This window comes from Schistocerca cancellata, chromosome 1 (genome assembly GCF_023864275.1).
Source record: "Schistocerca cancellata isolate TAMUIC-IGC-003103 chromosome 1, iqSchCanc2.1, whole genome shotgun sequence".
Classification (NCBI taxonomy): domain Eukaryota; kingdom Metazoa; phylum Arthropoda; class Insecta; order Orthoptera; family Acrididae; genus Schistocerca; species Schistocerca cancellata.
In genome coordinates this window covers 1,025,923,400-1,025,948,030 of record NC_064626.1, presented here as the reverse complement: position 1 = coordinate 1,025,948,030, position 24,631 = coordinate 1,025,923,400, and the positions used below count along the sequence as shown (strand labels likewise).

At 42.4% G+C, this 24,631-nt stretch overlaps 1 protein-coding gene across 1 annotated transcript in view; it reads left to right on the top strand.

Annotated features, from left to right (window-relative positions):
• LOC126089510 (GTP-binding protein Rhes-like) overlaps positions 1–24,631 on the top strand; it is a 463,392-nt gene that overhangs the window by 398,368 nt on the left and 40,393 nt on the right. Inside the window, exon 3 of the mRNA XM_049906915.1 lies at positions 1,517–1,959. Within this exon, the coding sequence (XP_049762872.1) occupies positions 1,561–1,959 (399 nt within the window). The 5' untranslated portion in view covers positions 1,517–1,560. The remainder of the gene's footprint in view (positions 1–1,516; positions 1,960–24,631) is intronic.

The following is a 24,631-nucleotide window of genomic DNA, read 5'->3' as shown; positions in this document are numbered from 1 at the left end:
GAAGAAATACGAAAGTAATGAGAAGTACCAGAAATGAGAAAAGCGAGAAAATGATCAGGACTGATGATCAGAAAGTAGATGAAGTTAAGGAATTCTGTTACCTAGGCAGCAAAATAACCTATCATTGCCGGAGAAATAATATAAAAAGTAAATTAGCATTGACAAAAAGAGCATTCCTAGCCGATAGAAATCTAATAGCCTTCACTTTAAGAAGAAATTTCTGTAATGTTCGTTTCGAGCACAGCATTGTATGGTAGTGAAACACAGACTGTTGGAAAACCGAAAAAGAAAAGAATCGAGGTATTTGAGATGTGGCGCCACAGACGATTGTTGAAAATTAGGTGGACTGATAACATAAAGAATTGTGAGGTTCTGCGTAGAATTGGAAAGAAAAGAAATTTATGGGAAACACTTACAAGTGGCATGGACAAGACGATAGGACAATTGTTAAGACGTGGAAGATTAACTGCTATGATACTAGAGGGAGCTGTAGAGGGAAAGAACTGTAGAGGAAGACAGCAAATAACTGAGGTAATAGGTGGCAAGTGCTACACACACACACACACACACACACACACACATATATATATATATATATATATATATATATATATATATATATATATATATATATATATATATATGTGACGGTAATTCCCAAAAGTAAGGTCTCCCATTTTTTTATAATTACATAGGCCTGTTTATATCTACAATGGTTTACATCAGTTTATAGCTTGAACATTTAGGTATTTTTCGACATAATCACCATTTCTGTTGATGCATTTTTGTAGACGCCGTAGCAGTTTCCGGCCAAATGTTCTTTTAACCTAGGGAACAGGTGATAGTCACTGGGCACCAAGTCAGGACTATAGGGTGGGTGGGTGATTATGTTCCACTGAAACTGCTGCAGGGGAGCATCGGTTTGCCAAGCGATGTGTGGGCGAGCGTTGTCATGGAGAATGTGTACGCCCTTACTCAACATTCCTCTTCCCCTGTTCTGGATTGCCGTTTGTGTTTTTTCATAGTCTCACAGTACCTGTAAGCGTTAATTGTAGTCCCAGCGATTCATCTCCGACGACGAGGTAAAAGAAGAAGTTCATAACTTTCTGAACAGCATGGCGGCGAGCTGATATGACATGAGCATACAAAAACTGCCACAGCGTCTCCAAAATGCACCGACAGAAACAGTGATTATGTCGAAAAAAAGCTAAATGTTCAAGCTGTAAACTGATGTAAACCACTGTATAAATAAACAGGTCTATGTACTTATAATAATAGGGAACCTTACTTTTGGGATTAGTCTCGTATATATCCTTCCTTTACCTACTGCTGTCCCAGGATGGCTGAACACTAGGAGCATTAATGACTTTAGTGGAGTGCTGAAGAAGATTCCAGAAGAGAGATCGAAATATCAAACACTGGATAAGATTTAAGAGTAGTTATGGCGCGACTTAACGAATCAGGTTTTACAGTCACTGAGTAGAATGTTCCTGAGCTCGGCGTTTCCTCATTGCAGGTCCAGCCCCCGTTAGTTACTCCTCCGAGCAGCGCTCGACCAGGATGCCGGGAGCGGGCGGCCGCCTTCGCCTGCCCTCGCTGGGCACCGACTCGCCTTCCAGGTCCTCCTCTGGGGCTGCCGGCGGCGGCGGCGGCGCGGTCAGCCAGCAGCAGCGCGTCGTGGTGATGGGCGCGGCCCGCGTCGGCAAGTCGGCCATCATCTCGCAGTTCCTGTACGACCGCTGGCCGGCCAAGTACCGCCAGACGGTGGAGGAGCTGCACCGCGGCGAGTACGAGCTGCCTGACGGCGCGGCGCTCACGCTCGACATCCTGGACACGGCGGGGGCGCACCAGTTCCCCGCCATGCGCGCCCTCTCCATCGCCACGGCGCACGCCTTCCTGCTCGTCTACGCTGTTGACGACGCCGCCTCTTGGGATGAGGTGCGACGCCTCCGGCAGCAGGTGAGCGCCGCACCTCTGGACCAACCTCCGATGCCGAATGGGCCGTATGTATGTTCCCCACGAAATAAGACGATGGCTAGTCACAGATAATCACCAACCTAGTTTTGTAGTTAATTACCAATAACAGTTTTTAAAAAGGTCAAAAACGTTTGTGAAAATGATATAAGAATTAGCCTGATAAACTATCACTACAAAATTTTAAAAAATTAATAATTGTGAATGTTATCGTCTCCTATTAGAACAACAGAGTAGATTCCGAAATGGCTATTTATGCAGAAATAACGCACCATGAAGGACGTGTCCGAATTGGAAGCAATTCGGTGTAATCGGAGGATATCACATACATATACAGACGAATAAATTGATTACCATTTCAGAAACATTGGATGGTTTATTCAAGAGAAACAGCTTCACGTGTAGAGCAAGTCAATAACGCTTTGCTTTACGTCTGGTCCTTGTGCAAGCAATTGGCTTGGCACTGACTGTCAGAGTAGTTGGATATCGAATAAACCGGAAACCGTTCATATGGATTTCAGTCACAGAGAGATCATCTTCAGCGCAAGACTACATAAACTGGTCTCATAAAATTATGCACAAAATACAGGTGTTTATCGTGAAGTACATGCCAACTAGCACGTAAGATTAAAACTGAATGTCCACCAACGAAGACAAACAGCAGAATCTCTCGTCCTATGCGAGCAGGCATTATCTTGCTGAAATGTGATCCTAGAATGGCTTGACACGAAGGGAATCAAGACTGAGCGTAGCGTATCGTCGACTTACCGCTGTGCTGTAATGGCGCAGTTGATGACAAACAAAGGGGCTGTGCTATGACAGAAAGAAAGTGGTACCCCAGACCACCAATCCCAGTTGTCGGGCTGTAGGGTGGGCGACAGTCAGGTTGGTATCTCACCACTGTCAGGGGGTCTCCAGACGCAGTTTTGGGGCTCAATACGAAGCGGGTCTCATCACTGAAGACAATTTTACTCCAGTCAATGACATTCCAGGCCGAAGACGTGTTTGGATGCGCCGTGGACACTGGTGGGATACTAACCTGATCGTCGTCCGCCATTTGACTCGACAACCAGGAACGGTGGTCTGGGATGTCACTTTTCATAACACCATTGGTTGTCATCCGCAGCACTTTTACAGCGCAGCGGTACATCGTTGATATTCTACGCCCCGTTTTGTTGCCCTTCATGGAAAGCCATATTGGGTTTACATTTCAGCAATATAATGGCCGCCTGCACACGGTAAGAGTTTCTTTTCCTAGTCTCTGTGGTTGCCAAACCCTACCTTGGCCAGGAAGGTCGCCCGATCTTCACCCAACTGAGAGCGTTTGGAGGATTATGGGTGGGACCATCCAACTACCTCGTGATTTTCATGGTCTAACGCGCCAGTTGGACAGATTTTGGCAAGATGTCCCTGAGTGGGACATCAAACAACCCTTTCAAGCAATGACAAACCGAAAGACTGCTTAAATAAGGACCATAGGTGGACCAACACGTTACTGAGTTGTATTATCTCTTGAACAAATCATCAAATTTTTCAGATATTGTTATCGTTTGTTTGTCTGTATATGATCCATTGATTTCCATGCCATTTAGATAATTCCTTCGTGGTGCCTCTTATTTTTCTTAGCGTGTACAGAAATTTACAGAACGAACGTGAAGGCCACTTAGAGACACATCTAGCTGTTACTGATTTCGGAAAAGCTCTTAACACTGTTAACAGAAAGAAACTATGGGACATTGTGAGTGGAGCTGTATGACCTGTTCATCTTACTGAAGCTGCAAAAAGCTTAGACAAAGACACAAAAATAATTATAAAAGTTGGCAATAGTAACAGTAAGAAATCATTACTAATAAGGGACTCAAACAACTTTGTAGCCTGTCACCAATCTCATTTAATGTATGTATACATGATCTGATTCAGAACCGAAGATAGTAAACCCAGGTATACACATTAATGGAAATCAGTGTCACTATTCTTATGACTGGAGATCATGTAACAATTTTGGAAGAAAGTGGTGAGTTACAAAAATAATGTATAACTTGTCTCTCTGGGAAAAGAGAATACAGGGTGTAACAAAATGTACGGGACAAACTGTAGGACACATTCCTCATACGTAGACTAAGAAATTATGTTACATGAACATGGGTCTGGAAATCATTTGTTTCCACTTTGCAACTCATTTTCTCCAACTCTTTATTAGCTGGCTCGTTAACTAATTCTTCTTAACTAAGCTTTATTTGTATGGATAATCAAGTCCACTGGCAGTTGTCGTACTGGAAGTTCTCGAGAATGAGAGATTTTCTACCTAAAATAGACGCAGACTTCACAAAGTACAGTCAGTACCGCTGGGTGCCGGGTGCCGGATATTGTGACACTCGTCTTTACAACTGAGTGGTGCCGTTTATCATAACACTATTGTATATGCTGGAGTATTTGCTCAGAGGAAGTCAGCCCTCCTGCATCGCTGTAAGTTTTCCAGTTAGTGATGGAAGTCGTTTTCTGTGACATCGTCTAGGTAGGTCAGGTTATGGATTAACAGTGCTTTCAGTGATTTATCTGTCGCATGTTGTACTTTTAATCAACAAACCGCCAACGTTTAGCTCTAACTGTATCACGCTTTGAGGTCTACCTTGCTCATAGCAAGTTGCATCTATCACTTTGTATTCATACATACAATACATCCAGTTTGTACCTGACCTTTGCAAATAGGACTGCAGCACTAGGATTTCCTGTGGGTATCCTTTCTCCCCCACTTTATCTAAAAACAGTCGAACCTCACACATATCCCCATCAATCTGGACAACCTAGGCTGGGCATATCATGACCCTCTATCTTTGGCGGTGAAGGAGCTGAACCATCAAATTTAGCGTGTAGATATTTTTGGAAATCAACACCTCTCCCATTCTTATCTGCGCGTACTTTCCCAGAGCTTCCTGTTTCGTTGGATCGGGATTGGTGCTGAAACACTTGTACCACGTTTCGGCAGTTGTCACCAGGAACTGGACCACTACATTGAGTCATTCTCATTCGATACTGATTCCCACCGTCATGACATGATAATACACGTTGGGAAAAAATCGTAATACGAAAAAATAATTAATATAAAGTAATGACAATTCGAGAATACATTTGTTTGCTAACATATTAAAGTGATTAACACTGCAAGATCACAGGTTAATATGTGCGTGAGATAAGCCATTGCAAATATGAAATTCTGGTACATTAATAACCAGTGTAACCGCCAGAATGTTGAATGCAAGCATGCAAATGTGCGTGCATTGCGTTGCACAGGTGTCAGTTTTTGGGGATGGAGTTCCATGCCTGTTGCACTTGTTCGATCAATACAGGGAAAAACCAACTGTCATTCCATGAGGAACCGTTGTCAAACAGACCGTACACTATAAGGAAGGAGAGGCATACAGTAATTAGCCGCAATCCCATTAATTTTTATTATTCTTGCAACATCTTCAGAGCATCTGAGTCTGTTGAATTGTAAACCAAATTCAATGAAATGGCTATTTACAGCCGAAATCTAGATTTGCAAGACTAATAAAAACTAATGGGATTGCGATTGATTGCTGTGTGCCACTCCTTCAATACAGACACGGCTAATGCTGATTGTGGATGACGCTGGAGTTGTGGCCCAATGATGTCCCATATGTGCTTGGTAGGGGGACAGGTTTGGTGATTGAGCAGGTCAAGGCGACATGTTGACACACTGCAGAGCACGTTGGTTGACAAGAGTGGTATTTGAGCGACCATTATCCTGGCAGAAAACACCCCCTGGAATGCTGTTCGTGAATGGCAGCACAACAGGTCTAATCACCAAACTGAAGCACAAATTTGAGTTCAGGTTGGGTAGGGTAACCACGAGAGTGCTCTGCTGTTATACTAAATTGCACGCCAGACAATAAATCCAACTTTAGGTCCAGTGTGTCCAGCACCCAAATAGGATTTTACCACGACCTCAAGTGGCCACCTTGTAACCAAAACATGGCCATCACTGGCACTGAGGCAGGACCAGCTTCCATCAGAAAACATAATGGGTCTCCACTCTAGCCTCCAAAAAACTCTTGTTTGACACCACTGAAATGTAAATGGCGATGGTTTGGACTTAGTGGAATGCGCACTATGGGCATCTTGGCTCGGAGCTATCCTCGAAGTAACCTATTAGCAACAGTTGTGTCACTGTGGTGCCAACTGATGCTTAAATTGCTGCTGCAGAAGCAGTACAGTGAGACAGAGCATATGCCGAACACGATGGTCTTCCCCCCGCAGTAGTGCCCTGTGGTCATCCAGCGCCCAGTCTTCTTGTGACCATACATTCTCGTGACAACCGCTGTCTACTTTCATTTACAGTGGCTACTTTCCTGTTAAGTCTTTCTGCAGGATCGCTGCAGCAAGATCCAGCCTCTTGTAGCTCTATTACATGACCTCTTCCAAACTGTGTGTATGTTATTCTTAGCAGAAGTTAGTCTAAGTGATGTGAAAGTTTAGGGACCGATGACCTCAGCAATTTGGTCCCTTAGGAATTCACAAACATTTGAACATTTTATTACACTCGGTGAATTCGGTTGTATTTATGGAATGATGTTATTTTATATAGGGGAATTTGGGGTATAATTGGGTATGGAGGTGAAACCAAGAACCCTCAGTTTTGGTCCTGAAACAGTGAAGACAATTGGAAACCTCAGTACCGTCATGAGACTTGGTGGCGCCAGACGCGATGTTGTTGAGCAAAATGATTTAATAGATTTTTGTCGTTCTGTATCTTACCTTGTGATATTTTTTGTTCAGTAAAACACTTAAACCGTCGTATTAAAAGCTGAAACCAGTAACACAATTAATAACACTTTTATCAGGTTTTATGAACATAATGTCACGTTAAACGGTTCTTCATCTTCTTTCTTATGCAGGAGGAATTTTATGGATATGGTACAGCTGGGGTAAAGCCTGGTAAAGGCAGTGGGGTAAAACAGGAACTGCCTGATATTACCCCCATGACTTCGTTACGTATTACTTATATGTGTGACGTAAGAAGTATGTGCTTTTAACAGTACGCTACTTGTGTGTACATGTTTTAATAATAGCATATAGAATTTACAATTATTTTACGCTAATTTACGGATTATTTTTGTCGCTTTAATTTGAATAATTATCCCTTATTGAAGAGGAGTATTTTCATTTGAGATGGAACCATCAAATGCTTCATACTCTCAGGAAATTAAAAGTGGACTTAGTAGCCATCCGGGAAGAGTCGGGACTCACTACCAAAGAACTCATTTGTTTGGACTTGCATGTACTGCAACAATAGCAGTGCAAAATGACCTATATGGATTTAGAAAGACAGTCATTTTCCCGCTTGATGCAAACGCATTTGGTGAGGAGGACTTTGCGCTGTTAAACAAAACGGAAAGAGTAATGCAAGATTCCCAGGAAACAAAAGTGTCAGTTATTGCTTGTTCTCCACATCCTGGCCCGGCGACTGATGTGCAGATACAGTCTTCGATTGCCGTATCACCAAAAAGTGTAAAGCCAGTTCCTCATTACGAAAGACCATTCTCAACCAGATGAAGAGGAAAACGCAGGCGTGATCGCGCAGTCTTCCTACGAAAATGAACTCAATTCCACAAAAGCGTCTTCATCGCAGGTTGAAAAATTGTTGAAAGACTCCGGGTCTATAGAAAAAAATTGGAAGAGTCTGAAGACGTGTGGGAGAACAGCTATTCTGAAGATCAGAATGAAATGCCTTGTCTTGTTTACAAAGAGATCTACTCATCAACAAGAAAATAAGATGATTAAGTATGTAACTTCCCCCTCACTTATCGACCTTAATGACAGTGAAAAATTAAACCGCGTGTACCTAATGGAAATTTGGGAAAAGCAATCGTCACCGAAGTTAATTTGTCGGTAAAGAGGGAGGAAAGGGTTACATCTAAATGAAAGGAAAAATGCTAATGAACCTGGTGGAAATTAATTCTGAAAAGGCGTAAAGTTAATAAAGAAAGTTAAGTTAAAGTTAATAAAGTTAATAAAGTTAATAAAGAAATGTGTGGCCGTTACGTTAACAATTAACTAGCGGTAATTAGATATTTGAGATTTGGGGGAAATTACGGTCGCCAGTCCTAAGGACAATTACTATAGTAACTGAAAAAGAAAGGTTATTACAAATATAATTAGCACTAGAAGCGTGGCAACTGAAGGTTGACACGTATAGTGTGAAAACTGAAAGTTTGTCAGAAGTAATAAATTTCGCTACACTCTGACTTAATTTAGCAAAAGAATTAATAAAACCGGAAAATCGAAAGTTAATTTAGAGACTGAAGTTAATAGTGAGCTTTCTTTCTGAAGCACATCGAAATTCAGTAAAATACGGTTAGTCATGTACTACCTCAACAATCATTTCAAAAGCTACTTGAATCTACGCAATTTAGAAATAAGAGATTTAACTTTGAACATGAATTAAATGATTCTGAACAATTAACAGTAGTAAAATATCGTACGTACCAAGCTGAGCTGCAGTCACAGGTAAGCTAAAATACGGTAACAAAACTCGCACTCTTAATTTGTGCTTGTGTAATCTGAATATTGTAGCCAGCTATGAATACCTTAACTGAACTTTGAAATTAAAGCAGCGAAATCGAATGATGCTGCGTTTGAATTTCAACGACACTCGGGTTCATTCCGGAAAAGGAAGGGACCCTGCTTGGTAATGCAATTGGGACAACAAGCAACAAACGTTCATGCTAAGTTGCTGTAATTTTGTGATGCAACAATTTTAAAAGTTTGAAAAGCTGAGGTCTGCCATACAGTTCTAAAACTTTACGTGCTTCCAGTCTTCCTTGTTGGTTGATTGAAGGTTTGAAGCCGTCGATCGAGGAGGTGGCGACAGTCACTCATTGTCGGCCGTCGCTGTTGCAGAAGCTGGATGTTGGCGCGCCTTCTTCTCGACACGGTCACCAGACGAAACGGGCTCTTGATGTGCGCCAGCTAATCCTTCCCGTCCGCGACACCATGTCAGAAACTATCATCACAAGTCGAGCGCAATTACATGCTGCCAAACCCCGAAAGCGCGGCAACTCGCGGGAGCTTCACACAACACACCTGCTCCACTGCACCTTACTCCAGCCAGACTCTCTCTCCCGCACTCCACGCGGCCGAGTTAACACTACCAAAGATCCTACAAACTTTGATTCTTCACACGACCTATCGATGTAATCGTTCGATAGCAGTTTTCCCTAGGCAAGACCCAGCGTAAAAATACAAATAATATTTACGAAACAAGCCAATTATACATCGACATAAATGCGTAAATATATATATATACAAATAGTAAAACAATTACAGTATGTAAAGACACAGAAATGTCATATATTCAGGTAACAAAAATAAGGAAAACAAATTTATAGTACAATAGATGGAAATAGGAGGATATGCATTTCCGGCGTTACAAGTAATGTATTTAAAGTGTGAGAGTTTGGCCTATGAGGATTGTACAGAGATGATGACTTGCTTGATTATAGCTGTGTCCCATGCGTCAGACAGGATACATAAAATTTTGCGTTTCTACACCACAGAGTACCTACTTTTACCCCAAGGTATGGGTAAACCGTATATTGCATAGTGGTGAGTTACATTTAATACGATTTAAACCATCAAAAATAAGTCCTCATAGTTCATTTATGTTGCTCATGCTTTGTTTATTCGTCACTGAAATAAATTTGAAGTCCAAACAATGGAAATTGTCATTGTCATCTTGCTTTCTCCGTAGCTACCAGGTTATACCCCAGTTTCACCTAATTATTGTGTGAATTTTGTTTATTTATGAATTAAGAAGTTTGTCAGTATACACATTTGGCATATATTGGACACTTGTTAGTTTTACTGTTTATTGCGAGCACGAAGAATGGACGTGTATCTACTGTTTAAAATCATGGGTAATGATGCACAATTTAAATTAACTCATTAATTTAGTATTCTTGGTATGTCTGATCATACGTAGGGTAAATTTGTCGGTTGAACACCTGCTTTTTAACCCTTGGGTACATAAGCGTCTGCACTCACAAAAGGGTACGAGAGGTGAACACCCACACCACACAACAAATAAAAAGAGAAAGCTATTATCAAATTTTGATGGTTTGATGACACATAACGAATAAGAAATACTTAACATGATACTGTGACCTTCATTTTAGTACATGAAATACAAAATCATAAAGTACGTTATAATTTATCTGAGATTATACAAATTTTTGTTTTACTGTGCTTAAACCGCAATTTCTTCTCATGAAAAATACTGTTTTACAAATAATTATCTATGTTTTTATGGATATTTTTGTGCATTTGTTGCATGTTCCATCGCATTTTCTGTCTAATCTATGTGGACACACGGAACATCTTTTTGGTGATCTTCCAGTTCTCTGTTGGCGAGTAATGTCACATCTTGGCATGGCTGGAAGAAAATTCTTTTGGAGGTGTGAGTTGTTACATTTTGCCCTAATTTCTTGAGGAAAATGCTTCTTTCTTCAGAGCTGCCTTCAAGGTGGTTGGCTGTTGCTGTCAAAAATAAACATAGTATTTATGGGTACTATGTCAATTACATATGTCCATATGTCAAAAGGTCATCTTCTTGATGGCCTCTGGCTTCTGGTCAGGAAAATCAGTTTCTTATTTAGTTTTGTTGTTGAGTAGAACTTCTCTGGCTTCATTTTACGTCAACTGTGGCACTGTGGTGCAGAGAAGTGAGTTGTATGGCATTTTTGTTCTTTTTGGGAATATAACCTTTAGTTGTAAAACTCTCATCAGGATCATATGATGAAGATAAAATTTCTCTGGGTCCAGGAGCCTTCATCAATCGTGCGATTTTCTTGTTTTCTTGGTTCGATTACTTTAATCTTTTCATACTCTAGTTCTTCATATAATGGAACACTCATGAAAAAATTAACCGTAGTAGAATTTTTTGGGGTTTCTCCAGTTGTGTATTTATTCTAGCAAAAGCAACACAGGTTTATTTTGTTTTATCTGGTAGTGGTCCAAAAAATGTATTCATCTTCTCAGATGTAATATCTGCCTATATTTTCTTGATATTAGCAAAGCGCCTACCATCTAAGTTAGTACAATGCGTGATCTCCTCTAACATTCCTGGCGGGGTAAGATAATCCCATGCATTATTGGAGTGTGCGAAGGGGCCGTAAATAATAAAGAAGCGGTTTCGAATGTTCACTGTTTAGAAAATATTATTGCAAATTTTGGCTCTCACGTAAGCCTCAGGGGATGATTTCCACACGGTGCATTAGTTATACTGTTCCACACCCGCGCATTTTTATAGTTTTTGAATTAATTATTCACTCAGACATGAGTACAGTTTATGCTAGGGGAAAAAAAGTTAGGCGATTATTATAGCAAAATCAGTTTTTTTTCACAACACAGTTCAGTCACCATTTATTGCCGTTGTCCTTTTCCTTCACACAATGAAATTATCACTGGTGAGACGGTTTACAGTTTTACTTTAATAATAATTTTACTCCAAGCCCCCAACAGCAGTAATGTAGGCTGCTATAAACGAAAATTATTCAGATAATTCGAACAGAACCGCAAGTCCCACTGTCCTCTTTGTTCTAGCAGTTTTGTCGCGAAATCACAAATCGCCATATGTTCACTTACGCCCGTGTATACCTTGTAATTCGCACTCACACAAATAATCGTAGCATTTCCAGTTCACCAAATATATGCTTGCACATTTGCACTATTAAACTATACTCTTGGCGAAATAAATCGGCGCGAAAGGAATTCTTAAACGACCACATGGGCCACCCTCAAGTGGTGCTGGCTCGCCACCCACCCTCCAAAACGACTGACCAACGACTGACCACTGGCCAAGATGGCCGCTCGCTTATATAGGCTCGGATGTCCATCCCTTGGTTATGCAAGTACTAATCTCACCAGTTAAGGTTACAAATTTTGATACATACATCCCTCGACAGAAATAAGTACACCACCGGAACCGCGCTAAAAAGTAATTCTTATTTACCATGTTACATTAATTTCTAGGATTATTCTATCGCCCGTAAATCAAGTTTTAGTTTCTGCAAAATTCCGCCACTTAGCGCAAATTTGTTTGTTTACATCTGTGCTGCAAAGTTTTAACATGGAACTGTATATAGCACCGTTTCTAGACGTAATCTATAGTGATCTAAACATTGCGCTGCTCAAAATCTTCATATCTATAATAATTAATTAATTATGGGCGACAAATGTTAATAGTAATTTCCAAACAATCAAAGCTATTTCAAGTTACATGCATAGTGTAACTTAACTAGTTTAAAATACGTGTGATGCCACCCAAAATATTATATAGTGCCGTTCTTTTCGTCATAAATTTTCTATTGAATTTTATAAACAATTTTCCCTCAAACTTTGTTTATTGCTCTTTACGTGCTTAATTATTTATGAATCTTAACATATGACTATGGCACTCGGTCCACTATGACGAAACGTTTTTAATGAGTGCTCACTCATCCCTGTAAGTTGTTATTTACTATTTTTATTAATCTTTCAGTATTCGTGATATTAACCGATTCTGAGGTTACTATAACTTTTGCGTCTCGTGACTTGAAATAAAGATCGATCTTTCAGAAGGTGCATATTGCGGACGAAAATCCACTGCCGCATCGCTCTTGACTGTAAGTTACATAGTTTTCACGTAATGCGCGAAAAACCAAACAATGCCTCAACCTACGGGCCACGTGGCCGCCCGGGCCGGAGACCATCCCACTGACCGTTGCAAACCTCGCGCGGGCGCGCCACGCGCTTCCGCGAATCGCGCGCCATGTCGCGCGTTCGCTCTCCACAAAGCAGTCCTTGCATACTACACCTATTCATCTAGTAACGGGGGTTTGTACCGTCACAAGTGACCGTTACACTAGTTGCTACTGATTCAAATCCAATTTTCATGACACTGTGTACTCGAAGTGAGTTGCTTGGTGGTGGTGTGTTATTCCATTGATTTCCACCCCAACCAATAATGAAATCAGCGTTCCTGTGGCCTGCCTTCACTTTGACGACTAGAAGGCACGGATTCTTTGTCTTCGGGACCAAAGGTGAATCACTATCTTCTTTGTGATCAGAAACAGCTTCAATTTCAACATTTATTGCTCTAAAATATCGATTAATTGTGCTGACTTCAGACGACGTTCTTTTTTCTTCTGACGGATTATTTGTGACCCATGCTGTAAGTAAAGGACCGAAATATCTCGCATAATTATTCTGTCCGTGAAACTAAACTTATGCTCACTTGACGCAGTTTTGCCGTAGAGAAATAGACTTACATTCCAAAAGAACACTCAGTTGTAGCTTATGCAGAACATATGACTTTTACACAGTGAGTGTAGGAGTAACAACGATTAACTGTTGTAAGTAATCTGGCCAGTGTAATGTGCCATTCCGACTAATAATCGACTATTCGAAAGATGACTTGATAGCAAGGGGGTCTAATGACTGTCATGCATTAGATGTGAAACATTACAAAACTAATAAAAAACAATTAATTGGACTTACATCAAATAATGTTTTCACTAAACGAAGTCAACTGCATTCCCAAATATTATACATAACGTGAACTAAAATAAACGATTTTTAATACATTTAATAAATGGAAAGCGTCCGGGACCGAAAGACCGCTGTTATGCACCTTGTGGTTAAAGTGAGTACTGGGACTATGCGTTGTCTTTTATAATGTACAATAAAACTGAAAAAGTCTCGAAATCGTATCTCATTTTGATACATCATGCGTATAAATATTAGGAACTGTCCCAACGAACTGTCGTTTACTTAGCGTAACTGAGTTAAATATGGTATGAGCTAACGTCCGCAGACTCTGTTTGCTTATGGAATATCGTTTCAGTTATGCGACTAGATTCTTGGTTTCCTGTCAGAGAGTTCACAGCTCATAGTAATTAGCGGAATGTCATCGAGTAAAACAGAAGTGATTGCTCGTGTTTCTCAATGTAATATTAGAGGCCCTCTGCTCTTATATGTATACACTACTGGACATTAAAATTGCTACACAAAGAAGAAATGCAGATGATAAACGGGTATTCATTGGACAAATATATTACACTAGAACTGACATGTGATAACATTTTCATAGAATTTGGTTGCATAGATCCTGAGAAATCAGTACCCAGAACTACCACTTCTGCCTTAATAACGGCCTTGATACGCCTGGGCATTGAGTCAAACAGAGCTTGGATGGCGTGTACGGGAGCGTGGCCATGGAGCTTCAACACGATACCACAGTTCATCAAGAGTAGTGACTGGCGTATTGTCACTAGCCAGTTGGTCGACCACCATTGACCAGACGTTTTCAATTGGTGAGAGATCTGGAGAATGTGCCGGCCACGACAGCAGTCGAACATTTTCTGTATCCAGAAAGGCCCGTACAGGACCTGCAACGTGCGGTCGTGCATTATCCTGCTGAAATGTAGGGCTTCACAGGGATCTAATGAATGGTAGAGCCACGGGTCGTAACACATCTGATATGTAACGTCCACTATTCAAAGTGCCGTCAATGCGATCAAGAGGTGACCGAGACGTGCAACCAATGGCACCCCATACCATCACGCCGGGTGACAAGCCAGTATGGCGATGACGAATACACGCTTCCAATGTGCGTTAACCGCGATGCCGCCAAACACGGATGTGACCATCATGATGCTGTAAACAGAACCTGGATTCATCCGAAAAAATGACGTTTTGCCATTCGTGATCCAAGGTTCGTCGTTGAGTACACCATCGCAGGTGCTCCTGTCTGTGATGCAGCGTCAAGGGTAACGGCAGCCATGGTCTCCGAGCTGATGGTCCATGCCGCTGCAAACGTCGTCGAACTGTTCGTGCAGATGGTTGTTGTCTTACGAACGTCCGCATCTGTTGACTCAGGGATCGAGACATGGTTGCACGATCCGTTACAGCCATGCGGATAAGATGCCTGTCATCTTGACTGCTAGTGATACGAGGCCGTTGGGATCCAGCACGGTGTTCCGTAATACTCTTCTGAACCCACCGATTCCATCTTCTTCTAACAATTATTGGATCTCGACCAACGCGAGCAGCAATGTGGCGATACGATAACCCGCAATCGCGATATGCTACAATCCGACCCTTATCAAAGTCGGGAACGTGATGGTACGCATTTCTCCTCCTTACACGAGGCATCACAACAACTTTTCACCAGGCAACGCCGGTCAAGTGCTGTTTGTGTATGAGAAATCGGTTGGAAACGTTGTAGGTGTCGCCACCGGCGCCAAACTTGTGTGAATGCTCTGAAAAGCTGATCACAGCATCTTCCTCCTGTCGGTTAAATTTCACGTCTGTAGCACGTCATCTTATATATATATATATATATATATATATATATATATATATATATATATATACACACTCCTGGAAATTGAAATAAGAACACCGTGAATTCATTGTCCCAGGAAGGGGAAACTTTATTGACACATTCCTGGGGTCAGATACATCACATGATCACACTGACAGAACCACAGGCACATAGACACAGGCAACAGAGCATGCACAATGTCGGCACTAGTACAGTGTATATCCACCTTTCGCAGCAATGCAAGCTGCTATTCTCCCATGGAGACGATCGTAGAGATGCTGGATGTAGTCCTGTGGAACGGCTTGCCATGCCATTTCCACCTGGCGCCTCAGTTGGACCAGCGTTCGTGCTGGACGTGCAGACCGCGTGAGACGACGCTTCATCCAGTCCCAAACATGCTCAATGGGGGACAGATCCGGAGATCTTGCTGGCCAGTGTAGTTGACTTACACCTTCTAGAGCACGTTGGGTGGCACGGGATACATGCGGACGTGCATTGTCCTGCTGGAACAGCAAGTTCCCTTGCCGGTCTAGGAATGGTAGAACGATGGGTTCGATGACGGTTTGGATGTACCGTGCACTATTCAGTGTCCCCTCGACGATCACCAGTGGTGTACGGCCAGTGTAGGAGATCGCTCCCCACACCATGATGCCGGGTGTTGGCCCTGTGTGCCTCGGTCGTATGCAGTCCTGACTGTGGCGCTCACCTGCACGGCGCCAAACACGCATACGACCATCATTGGCACCAAGGCAGAAGCGACTCTCATCGCTGAAGACGACACGTCTCCATTCGTCCCTCCATTCACGCCTGTCGCGACACCACTGGATGCGGGCTGCACGATGTTGGGGCGTGAGCGGAAGACGGCCTAACGGTGTGCGGGACCGTAGCCCAGCTTCATGGAGACGGTTGCGAATGGTCCGCGCCGATACCCCAGGAGCAACTGTGTCCCTAATTTGCTGGGAAGTGGCGGTGCGGTCCCCTACGGTCTTGGTGTGCATCCGTGCGTCGCTGCGGTCCGGTCCCAGGTCGACGGGCACGTGCACCTTCCGCCGACCACTGGCGACAACATCGATGTACTGTGGAGACCTCACGCCCCACGTGTTGAGCAATTCGGCGGTACTTCCACCCGGCCTCCCGCGTGCCCACTATACGCCCTCGCTCAAAGTCCGTCAACTGCACATACGGTTCACGTCCACGCTGTCGCGGCATGTTACCAGTGTTAAAGACTGCGATGGAGCTCCGTATGCCACGGCAAACTGGCTGACACTGACGGCGGCGGTGCACAAATGCTGCGCAGCTAGCGCCATTCGACGGCCAACACCGCGGTTCCTGGTGTGTCCGCTGTGCCGTGCGTGTGATCATTGCTTGTACAGCCCTCTCGCAGTGTCCGGAGCAAGTATGTGGGTCTGACACACCGGTGTCAACGTGTTCTTTTTTCCATTTCCAGGAGTATATATATATATATATATATATATATGTATATATATATATGTATCTATATATATATATATATATATATATATATATATATATATATATATATATGAGCAGCCGTTAGGTTGTTTGCACATGTTGTGGTCGTTTATCGTATAGTAAACAAAATACGAAAATTAATTGCAGAACGATTTAGATATCTATTTGGCGCGAACCCTAAATAATGAAAAGTGCGAGGCCATCCATATTAGTGCTAAAGTGAATCCGTTAAACTTCGGTTAGACGATAAATCAGTCACATCTGACGGACGCAAATTCAACTAAATACCTAGTAATTACCGTTACGAACAACTTAAATTGGAAATAATACATAGAATAATTTGTGTGGTAGGCGAACCAAAGACTGCGTTCTATCGGCAGAACAGTTATAAGATACAACAGATCTACTAAAATGACTGCCTATGCTATGGACTACTGCTGTACTGTGTGGGATCCTTGCCAGGTAGGATTAACGGAGTACAGCGAGAAAATTAAAAGAACTACAGCACGTTATGTATTATCGAGAAATAAGGGTGTGTGTTCAAATGGCTCTGAGTACTATGGAACTTAACTTCTGACGTCATCAGTCCCCTAGAACTTAGAACTACGTAAACCTAACTAACCTATGGACATCACACACATCCATGCCCGAGGCAGTATTCGAACCTGCGACCGTAGCGGTCGCGGGGTTCCAGACTGTAGCGCCTAGAACCGCTCGGCCACCCCGGCCAGCTGGGGTGAGAGAGTCACAGCCATGATACAGGATCTGGGCTGGAAACCATTAAAACAAAGGCGGTTTGAGTAGCGGGGGGGGCCTTCTCACGAATTTTCAATCACTAACTTTCTCCTCCGAATGCGAATTATTTTGTTGAAGCCGACCTACACAGTGAGAAACGATCGTCATAATAAAATAAGGGAAATTAGAGTTCGCACAGAAAGATATAGGTGTTCGTTTTCTTCCGCGCGCTTTTCGAGATTGGAACGACAGAGAGTTAGTGTGAAGGTTGTTCGATGAAAAGATTGTTCCCAAGAAATAAGTGGGATTCTTAGCCACGTATGTAATAGCTCTTTGAAGCAGGGCGTTTTCCCAGATAGACTGAAGTATGCCATTGTTAAACGACTGCAAAAAAGAGGGGATACGACTGGTGACAACAACTACCGCCCAATCTCTCTTCTGACTGCCCTATCCAAAATTCTTAAAAAAGTAATGTATTGTAGGGTAGCTTCACACCTTTTTAAAAATAAAGTTTTAACAAAATGTCAGTTTGGTTTCCAGAAGTGTTTCTCAACGGAAAATGCTATATATACTTTCACTAACGAAATATTAAATGCTCTGAGTAACCGGAAGTCACCCATTGTGATTTCTTGTGATCTATCAAAGGCTTTTGATTGTGTAAATCATGGAATACTTCTAGATAAGCTCAAGTACTGTGGTATGAATGGGACAGCGCTCAAATGGTTTAAATCATACCTAACTGGAAGAGCGCAGAAAGTTGAAATAAACAGTTCACATAATATGCAAACAAACTGGTGATTTCTCAAACTGGTGAACAATCAAGAATGGGGTGCCGCAAGGTTCGATCTTGGGTCCTCTGCTGTTCTTAATATATATTAATGACTTGCCATTCTATATTCACGAAGATGCAAAGCTGGTACTTTCTGCAGATGATACAAGTGTAGCTATCACACCCGACAGACAAGAATTAACTGGTGAAATTGTAAACGATGTTTTTCAGAAAATCATTAAGTGGTTCTCTGCAAATGGGCTCTCATTAAACTTTGACAAAACACAGTATATACAGTTCCACACAGTAAATGGAATGACCCCATTAATAAATATAGACTTCGATCAGAAATCAGTAGCTAAGGTAGAATATTCAAAATTTCTAGGTGTATGCATTGATGATGGGTTGAACTGGAAAAAACACACTGAGGATCTGCTGAAACGTTTGACTTCAGCTACTTATGCTACTAGGGTCATTGCAGATTTTGGCGATATACATCTGAGTAAATTAGCTTACCACGCCTATTTTCATTCTCTGCTTTCGTATGGCATCATATTCTGGGGTAACTCATCATTGAGTAAAAGAGTGTTCATTGCACAAAAGCGTGTAATCAGAATAATTGCTAGAGCTCACCCAAGATCATCCTGCAGACACTTATTTAAAGAGCTAGAAATCTTCACCGTAGCCTCACAATATATATATATTCACTTACGAAATTTCTTATTAACAATCCGAACGATTTCAAAAGTAAGAGCAGTGTACATGGCTACAACACTAGGAGAAAGGATGATCTTCACTACTCAAGGTTAAATCTAACTTTGGCTCAGAAGGGGGTAAATTATACTGCCCCAAAAGTCTTTGGCCACTTACCTAATAGCATCAAAAGTCTGACAGATACCCATATAGCATTTAAAAGGAAATTAAAAGAATTTCTTAATGGCAATTAATTCTATTCATTAGATGAATTTTTGGTTATAGTAAGTGGGTAATTTCCCAACCCCACAAAGAAATTAAAAACTAAATAAATAAATAAAATATAAAAAAATTAAAAATATTGAGTGCCATGTAATATTTTGTCTAATGCAATATCTTGTATAGACACCTTTTATTAACCTGACACGGTCCACCTCATTACGAAGTGTCGTATTCATGATCTATGGAACAAGTACTGATCTAATCTAATCTAACATTCTGTCAGCCACTTAAATTTGGTCTTCAGGGTAGCCATGTAGATGTAGAGAAGTAGCTGTAGGAGGAGTAATCGGCTGCTTAGAATCCTTTCGCATCGCTTCTCAGATCAGCGGTCGTGAAGTTGGAACAGCGGTAATGGGGCTCTCGTCGTAAGTAGTCGTCGGCGAGCTGTGTGCAGCCCGCACCCCTGATGTTTCGGCGCCGCCTGCGGCTGACGTGCGCCGGCACAGCGGCGCCCACTTCGCAGCCCCCTACTACCCTTAATTACCAGCGAGGGCGTGTCCGACAGGGGCTACGCTGCGATCCAGCCTTCCGCGTCCCATCCCCCTGTCGCTCTCCTAATCCGCCAAACTTCCGTAGACACTCTTTGCCGTAGCGGGGTAACTTTCCCGTGGGAACTTTGTCGCAGTATTGGGTACATCACAAAAGCCTGCGCCTCGGCCACTGCTCTCGTCCCTGCAGGGGCTCACGTTACTGACGTCGCACGTCGACAAATTTCCGTAATAATGTCAACCTGCCGCAGAAGTGCTAACATCGGGTGGAATTTAATGTATTTCGGAATTATTAACAGGAAATACAGCGCACGCTCTTGTTAGGGCTCGTATTTTGCTACAGTAGCCGGCCGCAGTGGCAGAGCTGTTCTATGCGCTTCAGTCAGGAACCGCGCGACCGCTGCTGTCGCAGGTTCGAATCCTGCCTCGGGCATGGTTCGTTAGGCTTAAGTAGTGCTAATGTCTAGGGGACTGATGACCTCAGACGTTAAGTCCCATAGTGCTTAGAGCCATTTGAACCACTTTTTTCCTTACTACAGTAGAAGTCCGATATATCGCGATCGGATGTACCGTGGAGTCGGATATAACGCGGCTTGAAGTATCTCTCCCATTATATCACAATATATCCTTTATGAGTGATTTTTGCACTCTCAGTCTATTTTATGTACTTGAGAAAAATCGTATTCCAGTCTGCATGTACCCTTTCTGCAGTGTAATTTGCTGCTGCAACCTCCAAACTCTCTCAGCTACGAGGGTAATCCCAAAAGTAGGGTCTCCCACTTTTTTTTTATAACTACATAGGCCTGTTTATTTCTACAATGGTTTACATAAGTTTACAGTTTGAACATTTAGCTGTTTTTCGACATAATCACCATTTCTGTCGATGCATTTTCGTAGACGCTGTGGCAGTTTTTGTATGCCCATGTCATACCAGCTCGCCGCTATGCTGTTCAGAAAGTTATGAACCTCTTCTTTCACCTCGTCGTCGGACCTGAATCGCTTTGCTGCCAAATGTTCTTTTAACCTAGGGAGCAGGTGATAGTCATTGGGCGCCTAGTCAGGACTATAGCTGGGTGGGTGTTCCACTGAAACTGTTGCAGTAGAGCAGCGGTTTGCCGAGCGATGTTTGGGCGAGCGTTGTCATGGAGAATGTGTACGCCCGTGCTCAACATTCCTCTACTCCGGTTCTGAATTGCCCGTTTGAGTTTTTTCAGAGTGTCACAGTACCTGTCAGCTTTAATTGTGGTCCCAGCGATTCAGCTCCGACGACGAGGTGAAAGAAGATGTTCATAACTTTCTGAACATCATGGCGGCGAGCTGGTATGACATGTGCATACAAAAACTGTCATAGCATCTACAAAAATGCATCGACAGAAATGGTGATTATGTCGAAAAATAGCTAAATGTTGAAGCTGTAAACTGAGGTAAACCATTGTGGAAATAAACAGGTCTATGTACTTATGAAAAGTAGGAGACCTTAGTTTTGGGTTTACCCTGGTATAACCAAAATAGATGGACGTCACTGATCTCAGCCTTTGGTTTGTCTCGCCATCATATCAGCTTTGAATACACGTCTCTCGGTTGACATTGTAACACAGTCAGCAAAGTGATTATGCAACAGTGGTTGAAAATAGTCGTAATGAGCATTTCATGTGGATCATAAATTATTAATATATTGTCTATATTTCTGTGTTTTTACGAAGTCATAGAAAAGGAAAGCATAATCTGTTGATAGTGTGAAGAATTGTGAAACTAATGCAAGTTTATCGCGTGGGAGTGATTTATCTGAAGGAACAATTAGATAATGGATAGAAAACATAAACTTAGTACTTTTGTAAACAAGGTTGAAAGATAGGTGGGAAGGCACGTAAGAAGCGCTAAACTAGGAAAAGACTGAACTGGAGAAATAGATTGATGTAATAAAGAGACATGAAGGTGTACTACTTTCTGAGCCAATTACATGATGGCTTCAGACGGTTTGTTTTCAAGATAGAAATGTTACCATTGAATTCTCCAAACGACCACTGAAGGAGAGGCAAGGTCTTGCGACACAGAATTTATTTCACCGTTTCTTGACATTTTACACGATGTAACGGTAAATGAAAGTTTAAAAATCGTCAAATGCATAATTATGATGAAAGAGCGCTGTATTATCGATTGCCTCTAACTAGAACTCTCTAAACAAAATTTCAAGAATTAAGAATGATTAAAAAAGGAATAAAAGAATAACAGTCCCTTTAGCCACGAATAAATCGGGAAACCATCCGCTGAGACCTTCTTGTATGGGTAAAGTAAAAGCCTGAGATATTTAAAGCTTGTAAACGTGTCACTATTACAACTCATTTAAAAGCGTTCAAGGAATGCTTGGTTGACATGTGACATTCTCACCAGTTGGTTTCAAGAGGAGTTTGTTCTGTCAGTGAGAAAGCACGCACCTACGGTCACTTACACTCTACTAATCGGTGATCACTGTACAGCTCCCCCATCTGCTGATGCGTTGCAATCAGGAGATAGAGAAACAAAAAACCTTGTTTTTACCAAAAAAAAGACGACATTAATTTAGGTGTACACCCTATTTGGTAAGTTTCTGAAATGTTTTACTTCTTATGTTCTTTAAATTTAAATACAGTATCGTTCAGTATGTATAATATTGCACTACATTTTCTTCTTAACTTTGCACTTGTAGTTTGTCATTACACGGTTCACTGTCGATGTACTGCGTGTAAGCTATAACACGGGAGAAAAGCATGTCTCCCGACAACCGTGTTATATCGGGATTCTACAGTAAATAAAATGTACATTCCGTTTCAAAGAAAGTTAATTACTTCTTTGCCTAGAGTCACGTCTAATTCGTTGCGAAATATTCCGAAAGTTATACGTGTTCTTAAAAAAAAAGTTGATGTGTAAACACTCTGGCAGACAAGGGTTTTAGCTTTTTCATGCTCTTCACAAACAACGCTGTTGTTGCAAGAAGACTACGCCGTCAGGAGTTTACTACAAAATTTAACCTACTAGATCGAGTATTTCGAGGTGAAGGCCCTGGAGGAAACCAAACTGATCTTCCATTACGTGGGTGGCACGTTTGCCACATGCATGGGACATGCATGGTACACATACCGTGTACAATGGAAGTAGAACGTGATGGCGTCTTCAAGGTTTCTTGACGACCAGGTGAAAAGACCACCAGACAGCAAGCTGGGACATAGGGTGAACACAAAGCCTACACATGCCGATCTGTGTCTACACGCCACCAGTAGCCATCACATGTCCCAGTGTGAGAGCGTCTTAAGTACACTTGTTTGGTTGGTTGGTTAGGGGGAGACGACCAAACTGCGAGGTCATCGGTCCCACCGGGTTAGGGAAGGATGGGTAAGGAAATCGGCTGTGCCCTTTCAAAGAAACTATCTCGGCAGTTACTGAAGCGATTTAGGGAAATCACGGAAAACCTAATTCATGATGACCGGACGCGGATTTGAACCGTCGTCCTCCCGAACGCGAGTCCAGTGTGCTAACCACTGCGCCACCTCGCTCGGTAAGCACACTTGTTTACAGAGCACGATCCACCTGCGGCGAAGACAGTCTTCCAATTGATCTGAAGCACCTGGTGACAACATTGCGAAAGAATGGATACATCAGCAAGCAAGGAGTGCTTTTAGAAAGGTTGTACGTAGACAACAGCAGGAAGAGACACAGGATCACAAATCACTAACGTGCATCCTGTTTGTCGGCAATACCTCCAGAAAAGTAAGCAGAATCCTAGACCGACACAGTGTCTAATGTGTATTTCGCCATCCCTGTGAGACCTTGGTACAACTACGTTCTATGAAAATATGGGCCTCAGCAAAACACGGTCTACCGAATCACCAGCCAATGCGACAAATTATAAATCGAGGAACCTGTTCGCACAGTAGAAGAGAGGCAGTAGGAGAGATTCCTTGAACGTAGACGTCATACTGAGTTACGCCATACCACCAAATTATTCGTGGTTGACCATATTATAGAACCGGGTAATTACAGCAAAAGCAAAATAGGCGGTCTTCCTCATTTTGGGATTGTGAAATCAAAGAGGCCACTGAAATAATGGCCCAAGACGATTTAATGAACAAAGACTGCGGTCTACAACTGAATGAGGCGTGCAACTAAGGTCGCCGCCCGGCGGCTGTATCATGTGGACTGGAGAGCGCAGTTTGCATACAGGCGTCGCTACCCTCACCACAGCCAGCATCCACCAGACGGCTGTCAGATAGCGACAGGTGTGAAATGGTGGAGGCGGTAACGACCAACTTACATAGGATGCCGACACGGCCAGAACAAAAGTCATCAGGAACCACTCGAAGACATGAACGAGTCTGTTTCCCGGAATATTGTGGAAAAGTAACGATGTGACCCGGGCAGACACCCTAGAATCCTACAACTTAGGGATACGCTGGGAAAACAAGAGCGATTAGAGGGAAAGACATTATGTCATTTATCTACACGGATGCTGATCAGGCATTGGAAACAGTCATAACGGCCAGGAGTGCTGGAGTATCTGATGAGGGCGATTTTACATCCAAAGACTACACAAATCTAGCGGTGGAGATGCCAGATCCTAGACTAAAATACATCAGAAGATCCAAGTAATTAAAATTTACACTAGAGTAAAGGTCACCTTCAAAATCATCACATGATCTATTCATGAATATTGTTTGCTGGGCTGGGGCCATCATGTAAATACGAGCTAAACGTGGGATAGATATCTCTTAAAAACTCATGGGCAGTGTTCGACTGACCCTGAAGGACGTAAGCTAGACAGAAAAAAGGAAGGAAGAATTGGGTTTGCATGAACCTCTA